The sequence below is a fragment of the Salmo salar genome, chromosome 24 (assembly GCF_965601325.2).
Source record: "Salmo salar chromosome 24, fSalSal1, whole genome shotgun sequence".
Taxonomy (NCBI): domain Eukaryota; kingdom Metazoa; phylum Chordata; class Actinopteri; order Salmoniformes; family Salmonidae; genus Salmo; species Salmo salar.
In genome coordinates this window covers 44,333,762-44,352,860 of record NC_138314.1, presented here as the reverse complement: position 1 = coordinate 44,352,860, position 19,099 = coordinate 44,333,762, and the positions used below count along the sequence as shown (strand labels likewise).

General features: G+C 45.6%; 1 protein-coding gene across 1 annotated transcript in view; it reads right to left on the bottom strand.

Moving 5' to 3' along the window:
- Positions 1-249: 249 nt before the first annotated feature.
- The window catches only part of LOC145863992 (extracellular matrix organizing protein FRAS1), a 92,267-nt gene continuing 73,417 nt past the window's right edge, over positions 250-19,099 (bottom strand). Inside the window, exons 17-19 of the mRNA XM_082968769.1 lie at positions 15,149-15,286; positions 1,357-1,488; positions 250-386 (exon numbers count right to left, since the gene is read on the bottom strand). Coding sequence (XP_082824895.1) covers positions 250-386; positions 1,357-1,488; positions 15,149-15,286 — 407 coding nt within the window. The remainder of the gene's footprint in view (positions 387-1,356; positions 1,489-15,148; positions 15,287-19,099) is intronic.

The following is a 19,099-nucleotide window of genomic DNA, read 5'->3' as shown; positions in this document are numbered from 1 at the left end:
GTTCTATTTTTCTGGTTTCAGTCCTCTAAATAAAACATGCAGTGTGTGTCTGGAGATATGGGAGAATTCAGACCATGTGCAAAAATCGTTAAAAAAAATGTGGCAACTTCCATTTTCATGGCTACTACTGTATTCTCTACAGATGTAATTCACTTTATACTGCAATTTAATCTTAATTCCCCTTAACTATTAGAAGGAAAAACAAAAATATGACCCTGGACCAGTTAGGGGAAACATCTAGCTAATTTGCTACTCACCATTCATCATCTCAGTCTTTGAGTCCAACTCCATCTTGACCAGTGTTCCATGGACCGGTCCTTCCACCATCTCAAACTCCAGATCACCAGACGCTGTGTCTGCATCAGTTACTGCCAGATGCTGCGCACCTACACCAAGTATTGTGAGCGTCTTTGAGCAATGAAAGCCATGTTGTATACCAATGATTCACCATATCTTTGTATACCGATGAGGGATAGCGTTAGGGTTACAGTTAGGGTTGGGGGTTTGGTGTTAAGGTTAGGATTAGATAAAATAAGATTTATTGGTAGGGGAAAATAGGATTATGAATGGCAGTCAATTGTTGGTCCCCAAAAAGTCTTCGCAACTATAATAATGCCCTGCTGTGTGTGTGTGTGTTGAAGGGAGTGTTGCGTGTGTGTGTGTGTGTGTGTGTGTGTGTGTGTGTGTGTGTGTTGTGGGTGTGTTGAAGGGAGTGTGTGTGTGTGTGTGTGTGTGTGTGTGTGTGTGTGTGTGTGTGTGTGTGTGTGTGTGTGTGTGTGTGTGTGTGTGTGTGTATGTGTGTTGAAGGGGTGTTGTGTGTGTGTGTGTGTGTGTGTGTGTGTGTGTGTGTGTGTGTGTGTGTGTGTGTGTGTGTGTGTGTGTGTGTGTGTGTTGAAGGGAGTGTTGTGTGTGTGTGTGTGTGTGTGTGTGTTTATCTAACCCCCCTGTGTGTGTGTGTGTGTGTGTGTGTGTGTGTGTGTGTGTGTGTGTGTGTGTGTGTGTGTGTGTGTGTGTGTGTGTGTGTGTGTTGAAGGGAGTGTTGTGTGTGTGTGTGTGTTTATCTAACCCCCTGTGTGTGTGTGTGTGTGTGTGTGTGTGTGTGTGTGTGTGTGTGTGTGTGTGTGTGTGTGTGAAGGGAGTGTGTGTGTGTGTGTGTGTGTGTGTGTGTGTGTGTGTGTGTGTTTATCTAACCCCCCTGTGTGTGTGTGTGTGTGTGTGTGTGTGTGTGTGTGTGTGTGTGTGTGTGTGTGTGTGTTGAAGGGAGTGTTGTGTGTGTGTTTATCTAACCCCCTGTGTGTGTGTGTGTGTGTGTGTGTGTGTGTGTGTGTGTGTGTGTGTGTGTGTGGTTATTATTACCTATAGGGGTTCTTCCCCCCATGCTGACCTCCAGAACAGGGTCTATGATCTGGAAGACAGGGGGCTGTTGGTGGCTGGCCAACAGGCGGATGGAAAAGTCCATCTCTGGAGTGGTGTGTTCCCCATCTGACACTGGAACATACACACACACACACACACACACACACACACACACACACACACACACACACACACACACACACACACACACACACACACACACACACAGGGTTAGATAAACACACACACACACACACAAACACACACACACACACACACACAGAGAGGTTAGATAAACACACACACACACAAGGGTTAGATAAACACACACACACACACACACACACACACACACACACACACACACACACACACACACACACACACACACACACACACACACACACACACACACACACACACACACACACACGGGGTTAGATAAACACTCACAGAAACACAAACTTCCTTGGCTAATTGGCTTCCTAGTCCCCTTTAAAGGGCAATTTGGGGAAATGTAGAAAACACTAAGTGTTAATGTATAACTATTAAAATACATAATTCATTTCTCAAAGGAGTGGAATTAACCTGTTGGGGCTAGGGGGCAGTATTTGCACGGCCGGATTAAAAACGTACCCGATTTAATCTGGTTACTACTCCTGCCCAGTAACTAGAATATGCATATAATTATTGGCTTTGGATAGAAAACACCCTAAAGTTTCTAAAACTGTTTGAATGGTGTCTGTGAATAAAACAGAGCTCATTTGGCAGGCCAAAACCTGAGAAGATTCCTTACAGGAAGTGTCCTGTCTGACCCTTTCTTGCCCTCCTTGATCATCTCTAACAAATACAGGGGATCTCTGGCATGACGTGACACTTCCTACGGCTCCCATGGGCTCTCAGAAGGCAGGAAAAAGCTGAACGATGTAATTCCATCCCCAGGCTGAAACACATTAGCGCGTTTGGCAAGTGCTCTATCAGAGGGCCATTAGACTGAGGCTCGTGCATGAGGGGATAGCATGCTTTTACTTTCACTCTCTTTGTAATAAAAAACGATTTCCCGGTCGGAATATTATCGCTTTTTTACGAGAAAAATTGCATAAAAATTGATTTTAAACAGCGGTTGACATGCTTCGAAGTACGGTAATGGAATATTTAGAATTTTTTTGTCACGAAATGCGCCATGCTCGTCACCCTTATTTACCCTTTCGGATAGTGTCTTGAACGCACAAACAAAATGCCGCTATTTGGATATAACAATGGATTATTTGGGACCAAACCAACATTTGTTATTGAAGTAGAAGTCCTGGCAGTGCATTCTGACGAAGAACAGCAAAGGTAATAACATTTTTCTTATAGTAAATCTGACTTTGGTGAGTGCTAAACTTGCTGGGTGTCTAAATAGCTAGCCCTGTGATGCCGGGCTATCTACTTAGAATATTGCAAAATGTGCTTTCACCGAAAAGCTATTTTAAAATCGGACATATCGAGTGCATAGAGGAGTTCTGTATCTATAATTCTTAAAATAATTGTTATGTTTTTTGTGAACGTTTATCGTGAGTAATTTAGTAAATTCACCGGAAGTTTGCGGGGGGTATGCTAGTTCTGAACGTCACATGCTAATGTAAAAAGCTGGTTTTTGATATAAATATGAACTTGATTGAACAAAACATGCATGTATTGTATAACATAATGTCCTAGGGTTGTCATCTGATGAAGATCATCAAAGGTTAGTGCTGCATTTAGCTGTGGTTTGGGTTTATGTGACATTATATGCTAGCTTGAAAAATGGGTGTCTGATTATTTCTGGCTGGGTACTCTGCTGACATAATCTAATGTTTTGCTTTCGTTGTAAAGCCTTTTTGAAATCGGACAGTGTGGTTAGATTAACGAGAGTCTTGTCTTTAAAATGGTGTAAAATAGTCATATGTTTGAAAAATTGAAATTTTTGCATTTTTGAGGTATTTGAATATCGCGCCACGGGATTACACTGGCAAGCGTCCCACCTAGCCCATAGAGGTTAAAGAACCTTAATACATTATAAATCCAAACAACAATTGAATGATTATACCCGTATATCCAAGCTTCCGGGAACAATTGTTACTAAATAGCACCTCTAAACCGAAATGAACAACGTATGAAACAATATCAATGGGTTTCAGCTTGAGCTGGTGTGAATACCAAAGTGACAATGGGACAGGTACAGTATGAAAGGTACAGTATTAACAGTACAGTATGAAAGGTACAGTATTAACAGTACAGTATGAAAGGTACAGTATGAAAGGTACAGTATGAAAGGAACAGTATTAACGGTACAGTATGAAAGGTACAGTATGAAAGGTACAGTATGAAAGGTACAGTATAAAGGTACAGTATGAAAGGTACAGTATTAAAGGTACATTATTAAAGATACAGTATGAAAGGTAGCGTATCAAAGGTACAGTATGAAAGGTACAGTATGAAAGGTACAGTATGAAAGGTACAGTATGAAAGGTACAGTATGAAAGGTACAGTATAAAGGTACAGTATGAAAGGTACAGTATGAAAGGTACAGTATGAAAGGTACATTATTAAAGATACAGTATGAAAGGTAGCTTATTAAAGGTAGCGTATGAAAGGTACAGTATGAAAGGTACCATATGAAAGGTACAGTATGAAAGGTACCGTATGAAAGGTAGCGTTTGAAAGGTAGCGTATTAAAGGTACAGTATTAAAGATACAGTATTAAAGGTAGCGTATTAAAGATACAGTATGAAATGTACATTATGAAAGGTAGCGTATTAAAGGTACAGTATGAAAGGTACATTATGAAAGGTAGCGTATTAAAGGTACAGTATGAAAGGTACATTATTAAAGATACATTATTAAAGTTACAGTATTAAAGGTACCGTATAAAGGTACCGTATGAAAGGTACCGTATGAAAGGTAGCGTTTGAAAGGTAGCGTATTAAAGGTACAGTATGAAAGGTACATTATGAAAGGTAGCGTATTAAAGGTACATTATTAAAGATACATTATTAAAGTTACAGTATTAAAGCTACCGTATAAAGGTACCGTATGAAAGGTACCGTATGAAAGGTAGCGTTTGAAAGGTAGCGTATTAAAGGTACAGTATTAAAGGTACAGTATTAAAGGTAGCGTATTAAAGGTACAGTATGAAAGGTGAAATAAACTAGTCAAAATGGACAGATGGGGAAAAGAAACAAAAGAAAAGCTAAAATTATAGATATTAAAGAACGGAAGCTCTTGAGGATCTCACAACGCTTGACTGTTTCTCTGAACATACAAGTACCTGTCAAAAGTTTGGACACACCTACTCATTCAAGGGTTTTTTCTTTATTTGTACTATTTTCTACATTGTAGAATAATAGTGAAGACATCAAAACTATGAAATAACACAGATGGAATAATGTAGTAAGCGAAAAATTCTTCAAAGTAGTCACCCTTTTCCTTGATGACAGCTTTTCCTGACACCACTCTCGCAGGGCCATCACCTCCTCCCTGTAGGTTGTCTCATCATTGTTGGTAATCAGGGCTACTACTGTTGTGTCATCTGAGAACTTAATGATTGAGTTGGAGGTCTGCGTTGTCACGCAGTCATGGGTGAACAGCAAGTACAGGAAGGGGCTGAGCACGCACCCTTGTGGGGCCCCTGTGTTGAGGATCAGCGAAGTGGAGGTGTTGTTTCCTACCTTCACCACCTGGGGGCGGCCCGTCAGGAAGTCCAGGACCCAGTTTCACAGGGTGGGGTTCAGACACAGGGCCCCGAGCTTAATGATGAGCTTGGAGGGTACTATGGTGTTGAATGCTGAGCTATAGTCAATGAACAGCATTCTTACAAAGGTATTCCTCTTATCCAGATGGGATAGGACAGTGTGCAGTAGGATGGCAATTGCATCCTCTGTGGCTCTATTGGGGCAGTTAGCAAATTGAAGTGGGTCTAGGGTGTCAGGTAAGGTAGAGGTGATATGATCCTTAACTAGCCTCTCAAAGCACTTCATGATGACAGAAGTGAGTGCTACGGGGTGATAGTCATTGAGTTCAGTTACCTTTGGTTTCTTGGGTACAGGAACAATGGTGGACATCATGAAGCAAGTGGGAACAGACTGGGATATGGAGAGATTGAATATGTCCGTAAACACTCCAGCCAACTAGTCTGTGCATGCTCTGAGGACACGGCTAGGACTGCTGTTTTGGCCGACAGCCTTGTGAGGGTTGACACGCTTAAAAGGCTTACTCACATCGGCCACGGAGAACGAGAGCCCACAGTCTTTGGGAACTGTGTTATCCTCAAAACAAGCGAAGAAGGTGTTTAGCTTGTCCGAGGGCAAGACAGCGGTGTCCGCGACGTGGCTGGTTTTCAATTTGTAGTCTGTGATTGTCTGTAGACCCTCATGTCTGAGCCGTTGAATTGTGACTTCACTTTGTCTCCTTCCCATGGTTAAATGTGGTGGTTCAAGCTTTCAGTTTTGCGCGAATGCTTCCATCTATCCACAGTTTCTGATTTGGGTAGGTTTTAATAGTCACAGTGGGTACAACATCTTCTATACACTTCCTGATGAACTCAGTCATCGTATCTGTGTATTCGTCAATGTTATTCTCAGAGGCTCTCCGGAACATATCCCAGTCCGCATGAACAAAACAATCTTGAAGCATGAATTCCAATTGGTCAGACCAGCGTTGAATAGACCTTAGCACAGGTACTTCCTGTTGGAGTTTCTTCCTATAGGAAGGAAGGATAAAAATAGAGTCGTGATCAGATTTGACAAAAGCGAGGGCAGGGGGGGGCCTTGTAGGCATTTCGAAAAGTTGAGGAGCAGTGGTCCAATGTTTTCCCAGCGTGAGTACTACAGTCAATGTGTTGATAGAACTTCGGTAACGTTTTCCTAAAATTTGCTTTGTGAAAATCCCCAGCTCAAAATATGTGGTTTCCAGGTTGCACAAAGTCCATTGTAGCTCATTGAGGGCCATTGTGGTATCAGCTTAAGGGGGAATATAGACGGCTGTGACTATGACCGAAGACAATTCTCTTGGGCGGTAATACGGTCGGCATTTGATTGTGAGGTATTCTCGGTCGGGTGAACAAAAGGACTTGAGTTCCTTTATGTTATCACAATCACACCATGTGTAGTTAATCATGAAACATCCCCCCCCGCCCTTCTTCTTCCCGGAGAGTTCTTTATTCCTGTCTGCGTGATGTACTGAGAAACCAGCTGGCTGTGTCGACATGGACAGTATATATGGAGAGAGCCATGATTCCCTGAAACAGAATATGTTACAGTCCCTGATGTCTCTCTGGAAGGAGATCCTCGCCCTGTGCTCATCTACTTTTATTGTCCAGAAACTGAACATTAGCGAGTGTTTTACTCGGAAGCGGTGGATGGTGTGCACGCCTCCTGAGTCGGACTAATGTCCACTCTGAATACCTCTTCTCTGCCGGCGGCGTCTTGGAGCAGTTTCTAGGATAAGTTAAATTGCCGTGGGGGATACAAACAAAGGATCCAATTCGGGAATGTCGTATTACTGGTCGTAATGCTGGTGACTTACCTTCACTCTGATATCCAAAAGTTCTTACTGTAATAACACAGAAAACATTCTGGGCTAATAATGTAAGAAATAACACACTGTCACATCCTGACCATGGTGAGCTGTTATTTTCTATGGTAGAGTAGGTCAGGGCATGACAGGGGGGTTTATTCTATGTGTTCTATTTCTATGTTCTTAGGTTCTAGTTTTTGTATTTCTATGTTGGTTTGTTTGGGATGATCTCCAATTAGAGGCAGCTGGTCCTCGTTGTCTCTAATTGGAGATCATACTTAAGTAGGGGTTTTTCTTCCTGGGTTTTGTGGGTGATTATTTTTGAGTAGTGTTTGTTTCTCCTCTGCGTCACGGTTTGTTGTTTTGTTTATTCAGTTTATTTATGTATTGCATAGTTTCACAGATTAAATAAAATGTGGAACGACACACACACACTGCACTTGTGTCTACTCCTTTCGACAGCTGTGACACACACAAAAAAACTAAATACTGTAGTATTTGTCTGTAGTTAATATACTGTCTGTAGTTATTGTACTGACTGTACCGGCTGCATACAGAATGAAGATAATAGAGAAGAGATGTATCTAGACACACAGTCAGTTAAGTATACAGCATGTACAGTGTCATTGAGAACAGACAGAAACCCATCACCATTAAACCGGTAGTAACAAAACTTTGGTACGAGGACTGAGAGACAGTCGTGGCTAGAGAGAGAGAGAGAGAGAGAGAGAGAAAACCTGGCTCCCTGTAGAGGAAAGGCTGTGCAACCACTGCACAACAGCAGAACCTGAGACGGAGCTGCATTTCCTGACAAAATGTCAAAAATATAAAACAATTAGAGAGTGTCATTTCCCCAAATTTGAAACCCTTATTCAAGGTTTCAAAGACCTCTCTGATGAGGATAGGCTACCCGTCCTGTTGGGGGAGGACGCAGAGAGCTGTGTGTTGGCAGCGCACTACATTGCTGCCTGCCATAAGTTGAGGGACAGTGTCTGACAGACCAATAAACCTGCACATGTACTCTACTGTATGCTTATTGTTATTGTTGAATGTATGGTTATTTTGACCCTTGGTTATTGTTGTTACTGTTGTCCCGTTGACAATTTTGATTCTCATTTTTTATTTATTTTTTATATTGTAAATATCCAAAATAAGCTTTGGCAATATGTATATTGTTTCGTCATGCCAATAAAGCAAATTGAATTGAATTGAATTTAATTGAATTGAGAGAGAGAGAGAGAGAGAGAGAGAGAGAGAGAGAGAGAGGTGACAGAAAGGGACAGAGAGAGAGAGAGAGAGAGAGAGGGACAGAGATAAAGAGAGAGAGAGGGACAGAGAGAAAGTGAGAGAGAGAGAGGAACAGAGAGAAAGTGAGAGAGAGAGAGAGAGAGAGAGAGAGTGAGAGAGAGAGTGAGAGAGTGAGAGAGAGAGTGACAGAAAGAGACAGAGAGAGAGAGGGAGGGAGTGAACAAGAGTAGAGAGATCGAGAGCGCAAGAGACAGAGTGAGAGACAAAAATAACAAATATCACATCTCTCATTTTACAGAATGAGGAGAGAGCCCACTCAAGTGGGATCAGTGAAGTGACTGAAAGGGGGATGAAATAAAGGTATGGTGGAGGAAAGAACAATCATGATTGAGTGAGAGGAGGAGAGGAGCAGGAGGAAGAGAAGGAGAGGAACAGGAGGAGGAGAGGAGGAAGAGGAGGAGGAGAGGAGCAGGAGGAAGAGGAGAGGACGAGAGGAGCAGATGGAGGAGGAGGACGAGAGGAGGAGGAGAGGAGCAGGAGGAAGAGGAGAGGAGGAGAAGGAGAGGAGGACGAGGAGGAGAGAAGCAGGAGGAAGAGGAGAGGAGGAGGAGCAGGAGGAGGAGGATGAGAGGATGATGAGAGGAGGATGAGAGGATGAGGAGAGGAGCAGGAGGAGGATGGGAGGAGGAGGAGGAAGAGGAGAGGAGGAGGAGAGGAGGAGGAGGAAGAGAGGAGCAGGAGGACGAGAGGAGGAGGAGGATGAGGAGAGAGAGAGAAAGAGAGAGAGAGAGAGAGAGAGTGGGGGAGTGAACGAGAGTAGAGAGATCGAGAGCGCAAGCGATAGAGTGAGAGACAAAAATAAGACCCATAAACAACCTTGACTGAATTTTTTTTACAGAACGATTGAGGAGAGAGCCCACTCAAGTGGGATCAGTGAAGTGACTGAATGGGGGATGAAATAAAGGTATGGTGGAGGAAAGAACAATCATGATTGAGTGAGAGGAGGAGAGGAGCAGGAGGAAGAGAAGGAGAGGAACAGGAGGAGGAGAGGAGGAAGAGGAGGAGGAGAGGAGCAGGAGGAAGAGGAGAGGACGAGAGGAGCAGATGGAGGAGGAGGACGAGAGGAGGAGGAGAGGAGCAGGAGGAAGAGGAGAGGAGGAGAAGGAGAGGAGGACGAGGAGGAGAGAAGCAGGAGGAAGAGGAGAGGAGGAGGAGCAGGAGGAGGAGGATGAGAGGATGATGAGAGGAGGATGAGAGGATGAGGAGAGGAGCAGGAGGAGGATGGGAGGAGGAGGAGGAAGAGGAGAGGAGGAGGAGAAGAGGAGGAGGAAGAGAGGAGCAGGAGGACGAGAGGAGGAGGAGGATGAGGAGAGAGAGAGAAAGAGAGAGAGAGAGAGAGAGAGTGGGGGAGTGAACGAGAGTAGAGAGATCGAGAGCGCAAGCGATAGAGTGAGAGACAAAAATAAGACCCATAAACAACCTTGACTGAATTTTTTTTACAGAACGATTGAGGAGAGAGCCCACTCAAGTGGGATCAGTGAAGTGACTGAATGGGGGATGAAATAAAGGTATGGTGGAGGAAAAAACAATCATGATTGAGTGAGAGGAGGAGAGGAGCAGGAGGAAGAGAAGGAGAGGAACAGGAGGACGAGAGGAGGAAGAGGAGGAGGAGAGGAGCAGAAGGAAGAGGAGAGGACGAGAGGAGCAGGTGGAGGAGGAGGACGAGAGGAGGAGGAAGAGGAGGAGGAGAGGAGCAGGAGGAAGAGGAGAGGACGAGAGGAGCAGGTGGAGGAGGAGGACGAGAGGAGGAGGAAGAGGAGGAGGAGAGGAGCAGGAGGAAGAGGAGAGGACGAGAGGAGCAGGTGGAGGAGGAGGACGAGAGGAGTAAGAGGAGGAGGAGAGGAACAGAAGGAAAGGAACAGGAGGAGGAGAGGAGCGAGAGGAGCGAGAGGAGGAGGAGGAGGATGAGGAGGAGGATGAGGAGAGGAGCAGGAGGAGGGGAGGAGCAGGAGGAGAAGAGGAGGAGGAAGAGAAGGAGGAGGAGAGGAAGAGGAGGAGCAGGAGAAGGAGGAGAGGAGCAGGAGAAGGAGGAGAGGAGCAGGAGAAGGAGGAGGAGGAGAGGAGAAGGAGAGAAAGGGTATGATTGCCCTCCTCTCTAAGCCACAGCCATAGAGGTAGTATAATATATACCTGTGAAATAGATATTCAGCGATTTTGGGGGACCTAGAGGAAACAATACACGGTTATTTAACACTGTTAGCTTCCGTCCATCTGCTGCTGTACCAAAAACACACAGAGATGGTCAATCTAAGTTACTAAACTAAGTTACAGTTACCAGGAAAAATAGAGCATAAATGGAAATAAAGTTAAAGCAAATATCTGGGTCGTTCCTTTTGGACATGCAAATTTAAACAAAAATGTACTTTAAAATATCTGTTCTTTCAACATTCAATTGTATGGAGGATATGTTTAGCCTACGGGAATACCCTTTTCCCCATCTCAGGCATTAAAATCCTATGAATTAAGAGCATTGTATCTGGATTTGTACCACACTGTCTGTCAACCCTGTTGACGGACACTTAACTATTACTTAACTATTACTTAAAAGCATGTTTGCGAAAAATCCAACATTTTCTTATTGTTTAAGTATCCCTTGTACAAATAAACTCACATATAATATCAAACTGATGAAGTTAATTGGGCCTCTAACAGGGTTGACGATAACAGGGCTGACGATAACAGGGTTGACGATAACAGGGTTGACATTAACAGGGTTGACAGTAACAGGGTTGACGATAACAGGGTTGACTATAACAGGGTTGACTATAACAGGGTTGACAGTAACAGGGTTGACGATAACAGGGTTGACAGTAACAGGGTTGACAGTAACAGGGTTGACAGTAACAGGGTTGAGGACAACAGGGTTGACAGTAACAGGGTGACAGTAACAGGGTGACAGTAACAGGGTGACAGTAACAGGGTGGACAGTAACAGGGTTGACGATAACAGGGTTGAGGTTTTAGGTGAAGATCAGCCATTACTCCTCATGTGGCGAAGAGCATGGAGGGGCCTCATGGTGTTCAAGAAATTAGGAATTACACATACATAATGTTCCACACATAATGAACGTTTAATCAAATTCAAGTTTCCTAACATGAATTGAGAGAACAGGGTTGTGAGAAGACTGACTTCCTTTTCCACCGTGCTGTTCAGAAGACCCAAACCATGTCATCTGCTGTGAATCATTTCACTGTTAAAGGGGTAAATATGTTTTGCATAACTGGGTTTACCTTAAAATGAGGGACAAACGTAAATGCGTCATTAATTACATTAACATAAATAATAATCTTCAGAAATGACTTTGTCAAAGCAGCAAAAATAATTGGGCCTTTATAAAGATGGTCAAATTTGGATACATTTTGGGATTAAGTGGGTTAAAATCTTCCTAGAAGGGACATGTCAAAATGCTGAATTATGGCACTTTAGCAAGTCTTTATTCAGCCTCCTGGTTAGAGCGTTGGGCCAGTAACCAAAAATAATCTCGGTCCCTGAAACGCAGGTAGCCTCCTGGGTAGAGCGTTGGGCCAGGTCCCTGAAACGCAGGTAGCCTCCTGGGTAGAGCGTTGGGCCAGGTCCCTGAAACGCAGGTAGCCTCCTGGGTAGAGCGTTGGGACAGGTCCCTGAAACGCAGGTAGCCTCCTGGGTAGAGCGTTTGGCCAGGTCCCTGAAACGCAGGTAGCCTCCTGGGTAGAGCGTTGGGCCAGGTCCCTAAAACGCAGGTAGCCTCCTGGGTAGAGCGTTTGGCCAGGTCCCTGAAATGCAGGTAGCCTCCTGGGTAGAGCGTTGGGCCAGGTCCCTGAAATGCAGGTAGCCTCCTGGGTAGAACGTTGGGCCAGGTCCCTGAAACGCAGGTAGCCTCCTGGGTAGAGCGTTGGGCCAGGTCCCTGAAACGCAGGTAGCCTCCTGGGTAGAGCGTTGGGCCAGGTCCCTGAAACGCAGGTAGCCTCCTGGGTAGTGCGTTGGGCCAGGTCCCTGAAACGCAGGTAGCCTCCTGGGTAGAGCGTTGGGCCAGGTCCCTGAAACGCAGGTAGCCTCCTGGGTAGAGCGTTTGGGCCAGGTCCCTGAAACGCAGGTAGCCTCCTGGGTAGAGCGTTGGGCCAGGTCCCTGAAACGCAGGTAGCCTCCTGGGTAGTGCGTTGGGCCAGGTCCCTGAAACGCAGGTAGCTTCCTGGGTAGAGCGTTGGGCCTGGTCCCTGAAACGCAGGTAGCCTCCTGGGTAGAGCATTTGGCCAGGTCCCTGAAACGCAGGTAGCCTCCTGGGTAGAGCGTTTGGCCAGGTCCCTGAAACGCAGGTAGCCTCCTGGGTAGAGCGTTTGGCCAGGTCCCTGAAACGCAGGTAGCCTCCTGGGTAGAGCGTTGGGCCTGGTCCCTGAAACGCAGGTAGCCTCCTGGGTAGAGCGTTTGGCCAGGTCCCTGAAACGCAGGTAGCCTCCTGGGTAGAGCGTTGGGCCAGGTCCCTGAAACGCAGGTAGCCTCCTGGGTAGTGCGTTGGGCCAGGTCCCTGAAACGCAGGTAGCCTCCTGGGTAGAGCGTTTGGCCAGGTCCCTGAAACGCAGGTAGCCTCCTGGGTAGAGCGTTTGGCCAGGTCCCTGAAACGCAGGTAGCCTCCTGGGTAGAGCGTTTGGCCAGGTCCCTGAAACGCAGGTAGCCTCCTGGGTAGAGCGTTTGGCCAGGTCCCTGAAACGCAGGTAGCCTCCTGGGTAGAGCGTTTGGCCAGGTCCCTGAAACGCAGGTAGCCTCCTGGGTAGAGCGTTTGGCCAGGTCCCTGAAACGCAGGTAGCCTCCTGGGTAGAGCGTTGGGCCTGGTCCCTGATACGCAGGTAGCCTCCTGGGTAGAGCGTTTGGCCAGGTCCCTGAAACGCAGGTAGCCTCCTGGGTAGAGCGTTGGGCCAGGTCCCTGAAACGCAGGTAGCCTCCTGGGTAGAGCGTTGGGCCAGGTCCCTGAAACGCAGGTAGCCTCCTGGGTAGAGCGTTTGGCCAGGTCCCTGAAACGCAGGTAGCCTCCTGGGTAGAGCGTTTGGCCAGGTCCCTGAAACGCAGGTAGCCTCCTGGGTAGAGCGTTTGGCCAGGTCCCTGAAACGCAGGTAGCCTCCTGGGTAGAGCGTTTGGCCAGGTCCCTGAAACGCAGGTAGCCTCCTGGGTAGAGCGTTTGGCCAGGTCCCTGAAACGCAGGTAGCCTCCTGGGTAGAGCGTTTGGCCAGGTCCCTGAAACGCAGGTAGCCTCCTGGGTAGAGCGTTTGGCCAGGTCCCTGAAACGCAGGTAGCCTCCTGGGTAGAGCGTTGGGCCTGGTCCCTGAAACGCAGGTAGCCTCCTGGGTAGAGCGTTTGGCCAGGTCCCTGAAACGCAGGTAGCCTCCTGGGTAGAGCGTTTGGCCAGGTCCCTGAAACGCAGGTAGCCTCCTGGGTAGAGCGTTTGGCCAGGTCCCTGAAACGCAGGTAGCCTCCTGGGTAGAGCGTTTGGCCAGGTCCCTGAAACGCAGGTAGCCTCCTGGGTAGAGCGTTTGGCCAGGTCCCTGAAACGCAGGTAGCCTCCTGGGTAGAGCGTTTGGCCAGGTCCCTGAAACGCAGGTAGCCTCCTGGGTAGAGCGTTTGGCCAGGTCCCTGAAACGCAGGTAGCCTCCTGGGTAGAGCGTTGGGCCAGGTCCCTGAAACGCAGGTAGCTACCTGGGTAGAGCGTTTGGCCAGGTCCCTGAAACGCAGGTAGCCTCCTGGGTAGAGCGTTTGGCCAGGTCCCTGAAACGCAGGTAGCCACCTGGGTAGAGCGTTTGGCCAGGTCCCTGAAACGCAGGTAGCCTCCTGGGTAGAGCGTTTGGCCAGGTCCCTGAAACGCAGGTAGCCTCCTGGGTAGAGCGTTGGGCCAGGTCCCTGAAACGCAGGTAGCTACCTGGGTAGAGCGTTTGGCCAGGTCCTTCAGTTGTTTTCCCTCAGAGATATTTACAGAGCAGTTCTACCTACAATCCAACCTCCCTATAGCCTTATGAGGCTGTGGCCTCATTCCAGTGAGCTGTGTGAACATTGTGAGCTTTGTGAAATCTAAACATAAAAATGAACAAAGGATCGCCATGGTTACCCAGTTGCACTTACAGCCCGTTAACGACAGCGTGACTGAGTGCGACTGGCTTACGTTTAATGCTGTGTTAATGTAAGAGACTGGGGTCAGAGTTTGTTTAAATGGGAGGGGGGGGGATCTAACCACATGCTCGGCAGCGTACGTGTGTGTGTGTATGTGTGTGTGTGTGTGTGTGTGTGTGTGTGTGTGTGTGTGTGTGTGTGTGTGTGTGTGTGTGTGGGTGTGTGTGTGTACCAGAAGAGAACGATTGCCCCCTCTCATTGAAGCCACGGTAGTTTAAGGCCAACCGCGGTACTGCAGGCGTTGTTTATGGAAAACAGGATCCGCCATTATAGTGAATGGAAGAACGGCAATCTTTGTGTAAATAATAATAAAAAAAATGTTTTAAATCATAGTACCAATAATTGGTTCCAATGCAACTGATGTACTGTATGTCCTTGAACCAATTATTTTAAATAAAACCACACAGAGGAGATAAGGTTGCTAATGGAAGCTTGTTACAAGGTTACTAATGGAAGCCTGCAGTACCCAGGTTGGCCTTCAAATTCAGCTGATCAATGAGAGGGGGCAGCACTGAGCTAGCCTGCAGTACCCAGGTTGGCCTTCAACTTCAGTTGTTCAATGAGAGGGGGCAGCACTGAGCTAGCCTGCAGTACCCAGGTTGGCCTTCAGCTTCAGCTGATCAATGAGAGGGGGCAGCACTGAGCTAGCCTGCAAAGTCACTTCCTGGAATAGTTCAAACGGCGCATGGTATGTCTCCATGAGACGCCATCTTAACCGACTTAATTTGGCTTCAATGTGCCTTCACATAGGAATGAATGGTGTCACGTGATCGATGGCTTTGTCGTATATACAGTCATTGGTGTGTTTACTCACCAGTGAAGGAGTACTGGTAGAGCTCCTGGAGGTGAGAGGGGGCCTGCGGAGGGCGGTACAGGATCCGGCCCTGATTGACGTCAGCTTGGGTGAAGAAGGACACTGAGTTGTACGGTCTGTCACGATGTTCCACAGAACCTGAGGTTACACAGGACGTCTGTTTATTACGGATCCCGTGTTCGGTGCTTCCTAATATGTGTACAAGCTACAAAGTCAAAATTGTCTGAAAAAAGAATATAGCTTTATGCTATCGATTTAAGTAAAGGTTTAGTGGCTAAGGTTAGGTTTAAGGTTATTTTATAATCAGATTTCCAGCTGTGCTGCTTGGACTGGTACAGTGGCTTGCGAAAGTATTCACCCTCCTTGGCAATTTTCCTATTTTGTTGCCTTACAACCTGGATTTAAAATTGATTTTTGGAGGGTTTGTATCATTTGATTTACACAACATGTCTACCACTTTGAAGATGCAAAATATTTTTTATTGTGAAAAAAAACAAGAAATAAGACAAAAACACTGAAAACTTAAGCGTGCATAACTATTCACCCCCCTAAGTAAATACTTTGTAGAGCCATCTTTTGCAGCAATTACAGCTGCAAGTCTCATGGGGTATGTCTCTATAAGCTTGGCACATCTAGCCACTGGGATTTTTGCCCATTGTTCAAGGCAAAATGGCTCCAGCTCCTTCAAGTTGGATGGGTTCCGCTGGTGTACAGCAATCTTTAAGTCATACCACAGGTTCTCAATTGGATTGAGGTCTGGGCTTTGACTAGGCCATTCAAATACATTTAAATGTTTCCCCTTTAACCACTCGAGTGTTGCTTTAGCAGTATGCTTAGGGTCATTTTCCTGCAGGAAGGTGAATCTCCGTCCCAGACTCAAATCTCTGGAAGACTGAAACAGGTTTCCCTCAAGAATTTCCCTGTATTAAGCGTCATCCATCATTCCTTCAATTCTGACCAGTTTCCCAGTCCTTGGTGATGAAAACATCCCCACAGCATGATGCTGCCACCACGCTTCACTGTGGGGATGGTGTTCTCGCGGTGATGAGAGGTGTTGGGTTTGCGCCAGACATAGTGTTTTCCTTGATGGCCAAAAAGCTAAATTTTAGTCTGACCAGAGTACCTTCTTCCATATGTTTGGGGAGTCTCCCAAACCTGTTTGCTTATTTTTTTTCTTTAAGAAATTGCTTTTTTCTGTTCACTCTTCCGTAAAGCCCAGCTCTGTGGAGTGTACGACTTAAAGTGGTCATATAGACAGATACTCCAATCTCCGCTGTGGAGCTTTGCAGCTCCTTCAGGGTTATCTTTGGTCTCTTTGTTTCCTCTCTGATTAATGCCCTCCTTGCCTGGTCCGTGAGTTTTGGTGGGTGGCCCTCTCTTGGCAGATTTGTTGTGGTGCCATATTCTTTCCATTTATTAATAATGGATTTAATGGTGGTCCGTGGGATGTTCAAAGTTTCAATTTTTTTTATAACCCAACCCTGATCTGTACTTCTCCACAACTTTGTCCCTGATCTGTTTGGCGAGCTCCTTGGTCTTCATAGTGCCGTTTGCTTGGTGGTGTTGAGGACTCTGGGGCCTTTCAGAACAGGTGTATATATACTGAGATCATGTGACAGATCATGTGACACTTAGATTGCACACAGGTGGACTTTATTTAACTGATTATGTGACTTCTGAAGGTAATTGGTGGCACCAGATCTTATTTAGGGGCTTGATAGCAACGGGGGTGAATACATACAGTAGGCATGCACCACTTTTCCATAATTTTTTTCATTTCACTTCACCAATTTGGACTATTTTGTGTATGTCCATTAACCTGTTGGGGCTAGGGGGCAGTATTTGCATGGACGGATAAAAAACGTACCTGATTTAAACTGGTTACTACTCTTGCCCAGAAATGAGAATATGCATATAATTAGTATATTTGGATAGAAAACACTCTAAAGTTTCTAAAACTGTTTGAATGGTGTCTGTGAGTATAACAGAACTCATATGGCAGGCCAAAACCTGAGAAGATTCCATACAGGAAGTGCCCTGTCTGACAATTTGTTCTCCTTCTGTCACGTCCTGACCAGTATAGAGTATATTTGGTTATTGTAGTTTGGTCAGGACATGGCAGAGGGCAGTTGATGTATGTATTGTGGGGTTTGTCACTGGTCTATGTCTGTGTTTCTATGTCTAGTTGATTGGGGTTGGACTCTCAATTGAAGGCAGGTGTATTGAGTTGCCTTTGATTGGGAGTCCTATATAGTAGGGTGTGTTTGTCTTTGTTTTTCGTGGGTAGTTGTTTGAGAGCACTGCTTTTTGTTGAGCCTGCTTTCACTGTTTCATGACGCTAGTTTGTTTATTGTTTTCTTCCGTGGTGTTCGCATTATTTTATAAATAAATATGTTGAGCACGAAACCCGCTGCGCCTTGGTCCCATTCTCTCTACGACGACAAGCGTGACACCTTCTGTGGCATCTCTATCAAAAATACAGCATCTCTGCTGTAACGTGACATTTTCTAAGGCTTCCATTGGCTCTCAGAAGGCGCCAGAAAGTGGAATGACGTCTCTCCAGTCTCTGGGCGAAAAACAGCAGGAGATTTTGTTACTGGTCAGGCTGAGAACAGTGACACTGGAGATGCGCGTTCATGTGAATTCTACATGTTTTTCTTTCTCTCTTTGAACGAATATTATCGCTTCGAATACGGTAATGGAATATTTTGAAATGTTTTGTCACGAAATGCGCTCGCGCGTCACCCTTCGGATAGTTACCTGAACGCACAAACAAAACGGAGCTATTTCAATATAACTATGGATTATTTCAAACCAAAACAACATTTGTTGTTGAAGTAGTAGTCCTGGCAGTGCATTCTGTCAAAGAACAGCAAAGGTAATCCAATTTTTCTTATAGTAAATCTTAGTTTGGTGAGGGCCAAACTTGGTGGGTGTCAAATTAGCTAGCCGTGATGGCCGGGCTATCTGCTCAGAATATTGCAAAATGTGCTTTCGCCGAAAAGCTATTTTAAAATCTGACACAGCGATTGCATAAAGGAGTTCTGTATCTATAATTCTTAAAATAATTGTTATGTATTTTGTGAACGTTAATCGTGAGTAATTAAGTAAATTCACCGGAAGTTTGCGGGTATGTAGTATGCTAGTTCTGAACATCACATGCTAATGTAAAAAGCTGGTTTTTGATATAAATATGAACTTGATTGAACAAAACATGAATGTATTGTATAACATAATGTCCTAGGGTTGTCATCTGATGAAGATCATCAAAGGTTAGTGCTGCATTTAGCTGTGGTTTTGGTTTTTGTGACATTTTGGCTTGCTTTGAAAATGGCTGTGTGATTATTTTTAGCAAGGTACTCTCCTGACATAATCTAATGTTTCGCTGTAAAGCCTTTTTGAAATCGGACAGTGTGGTTAGATTAACGAGAGTCTTGTCTTTAAAATGGTGTAAAATAGTCATATGTTTGAGAAATTGAAGTTATAGCATTTATGAGGTATTTGTATTTCGCCCCACGCGATTCCACTGGCTGTTGACTAGGTGGGACGCAAACGTCCCAGGGAGGTTAAATGAAATCCAAATAAAAATCAATTTAAATTACAGGTTGTAATGAAACAAAATAGGAAAAACGCCAAGGGGAGTGAATACTTTTGCAAGTGTGGTGTGTGTGTGTGTGTGTGTCTGTCTGTCTGTCTGTCTGTCTGTCTGTCTGTCTGTGTGTGTGTGTGTGTGTGTGTGTGTGTGTGTGTGTGTGTGTGTGTGTGTGTGTGTGTGTGTGTGTGTGTGTGTGTGTGTGTGTGTCTATGTGTGTCTGTCTGTCTGTCTGTGTGTGTGTGTGTGTGTGTGTGTGTGTGTGTGTGTGTGTGTGTGTGTGTGTGTGTGTGTGTGTGTGTGTGTGTGTGTGTGTGTGTGTGTGTGTGTGTGTGTGTGTGTGTGTTTGTGTAGATTAC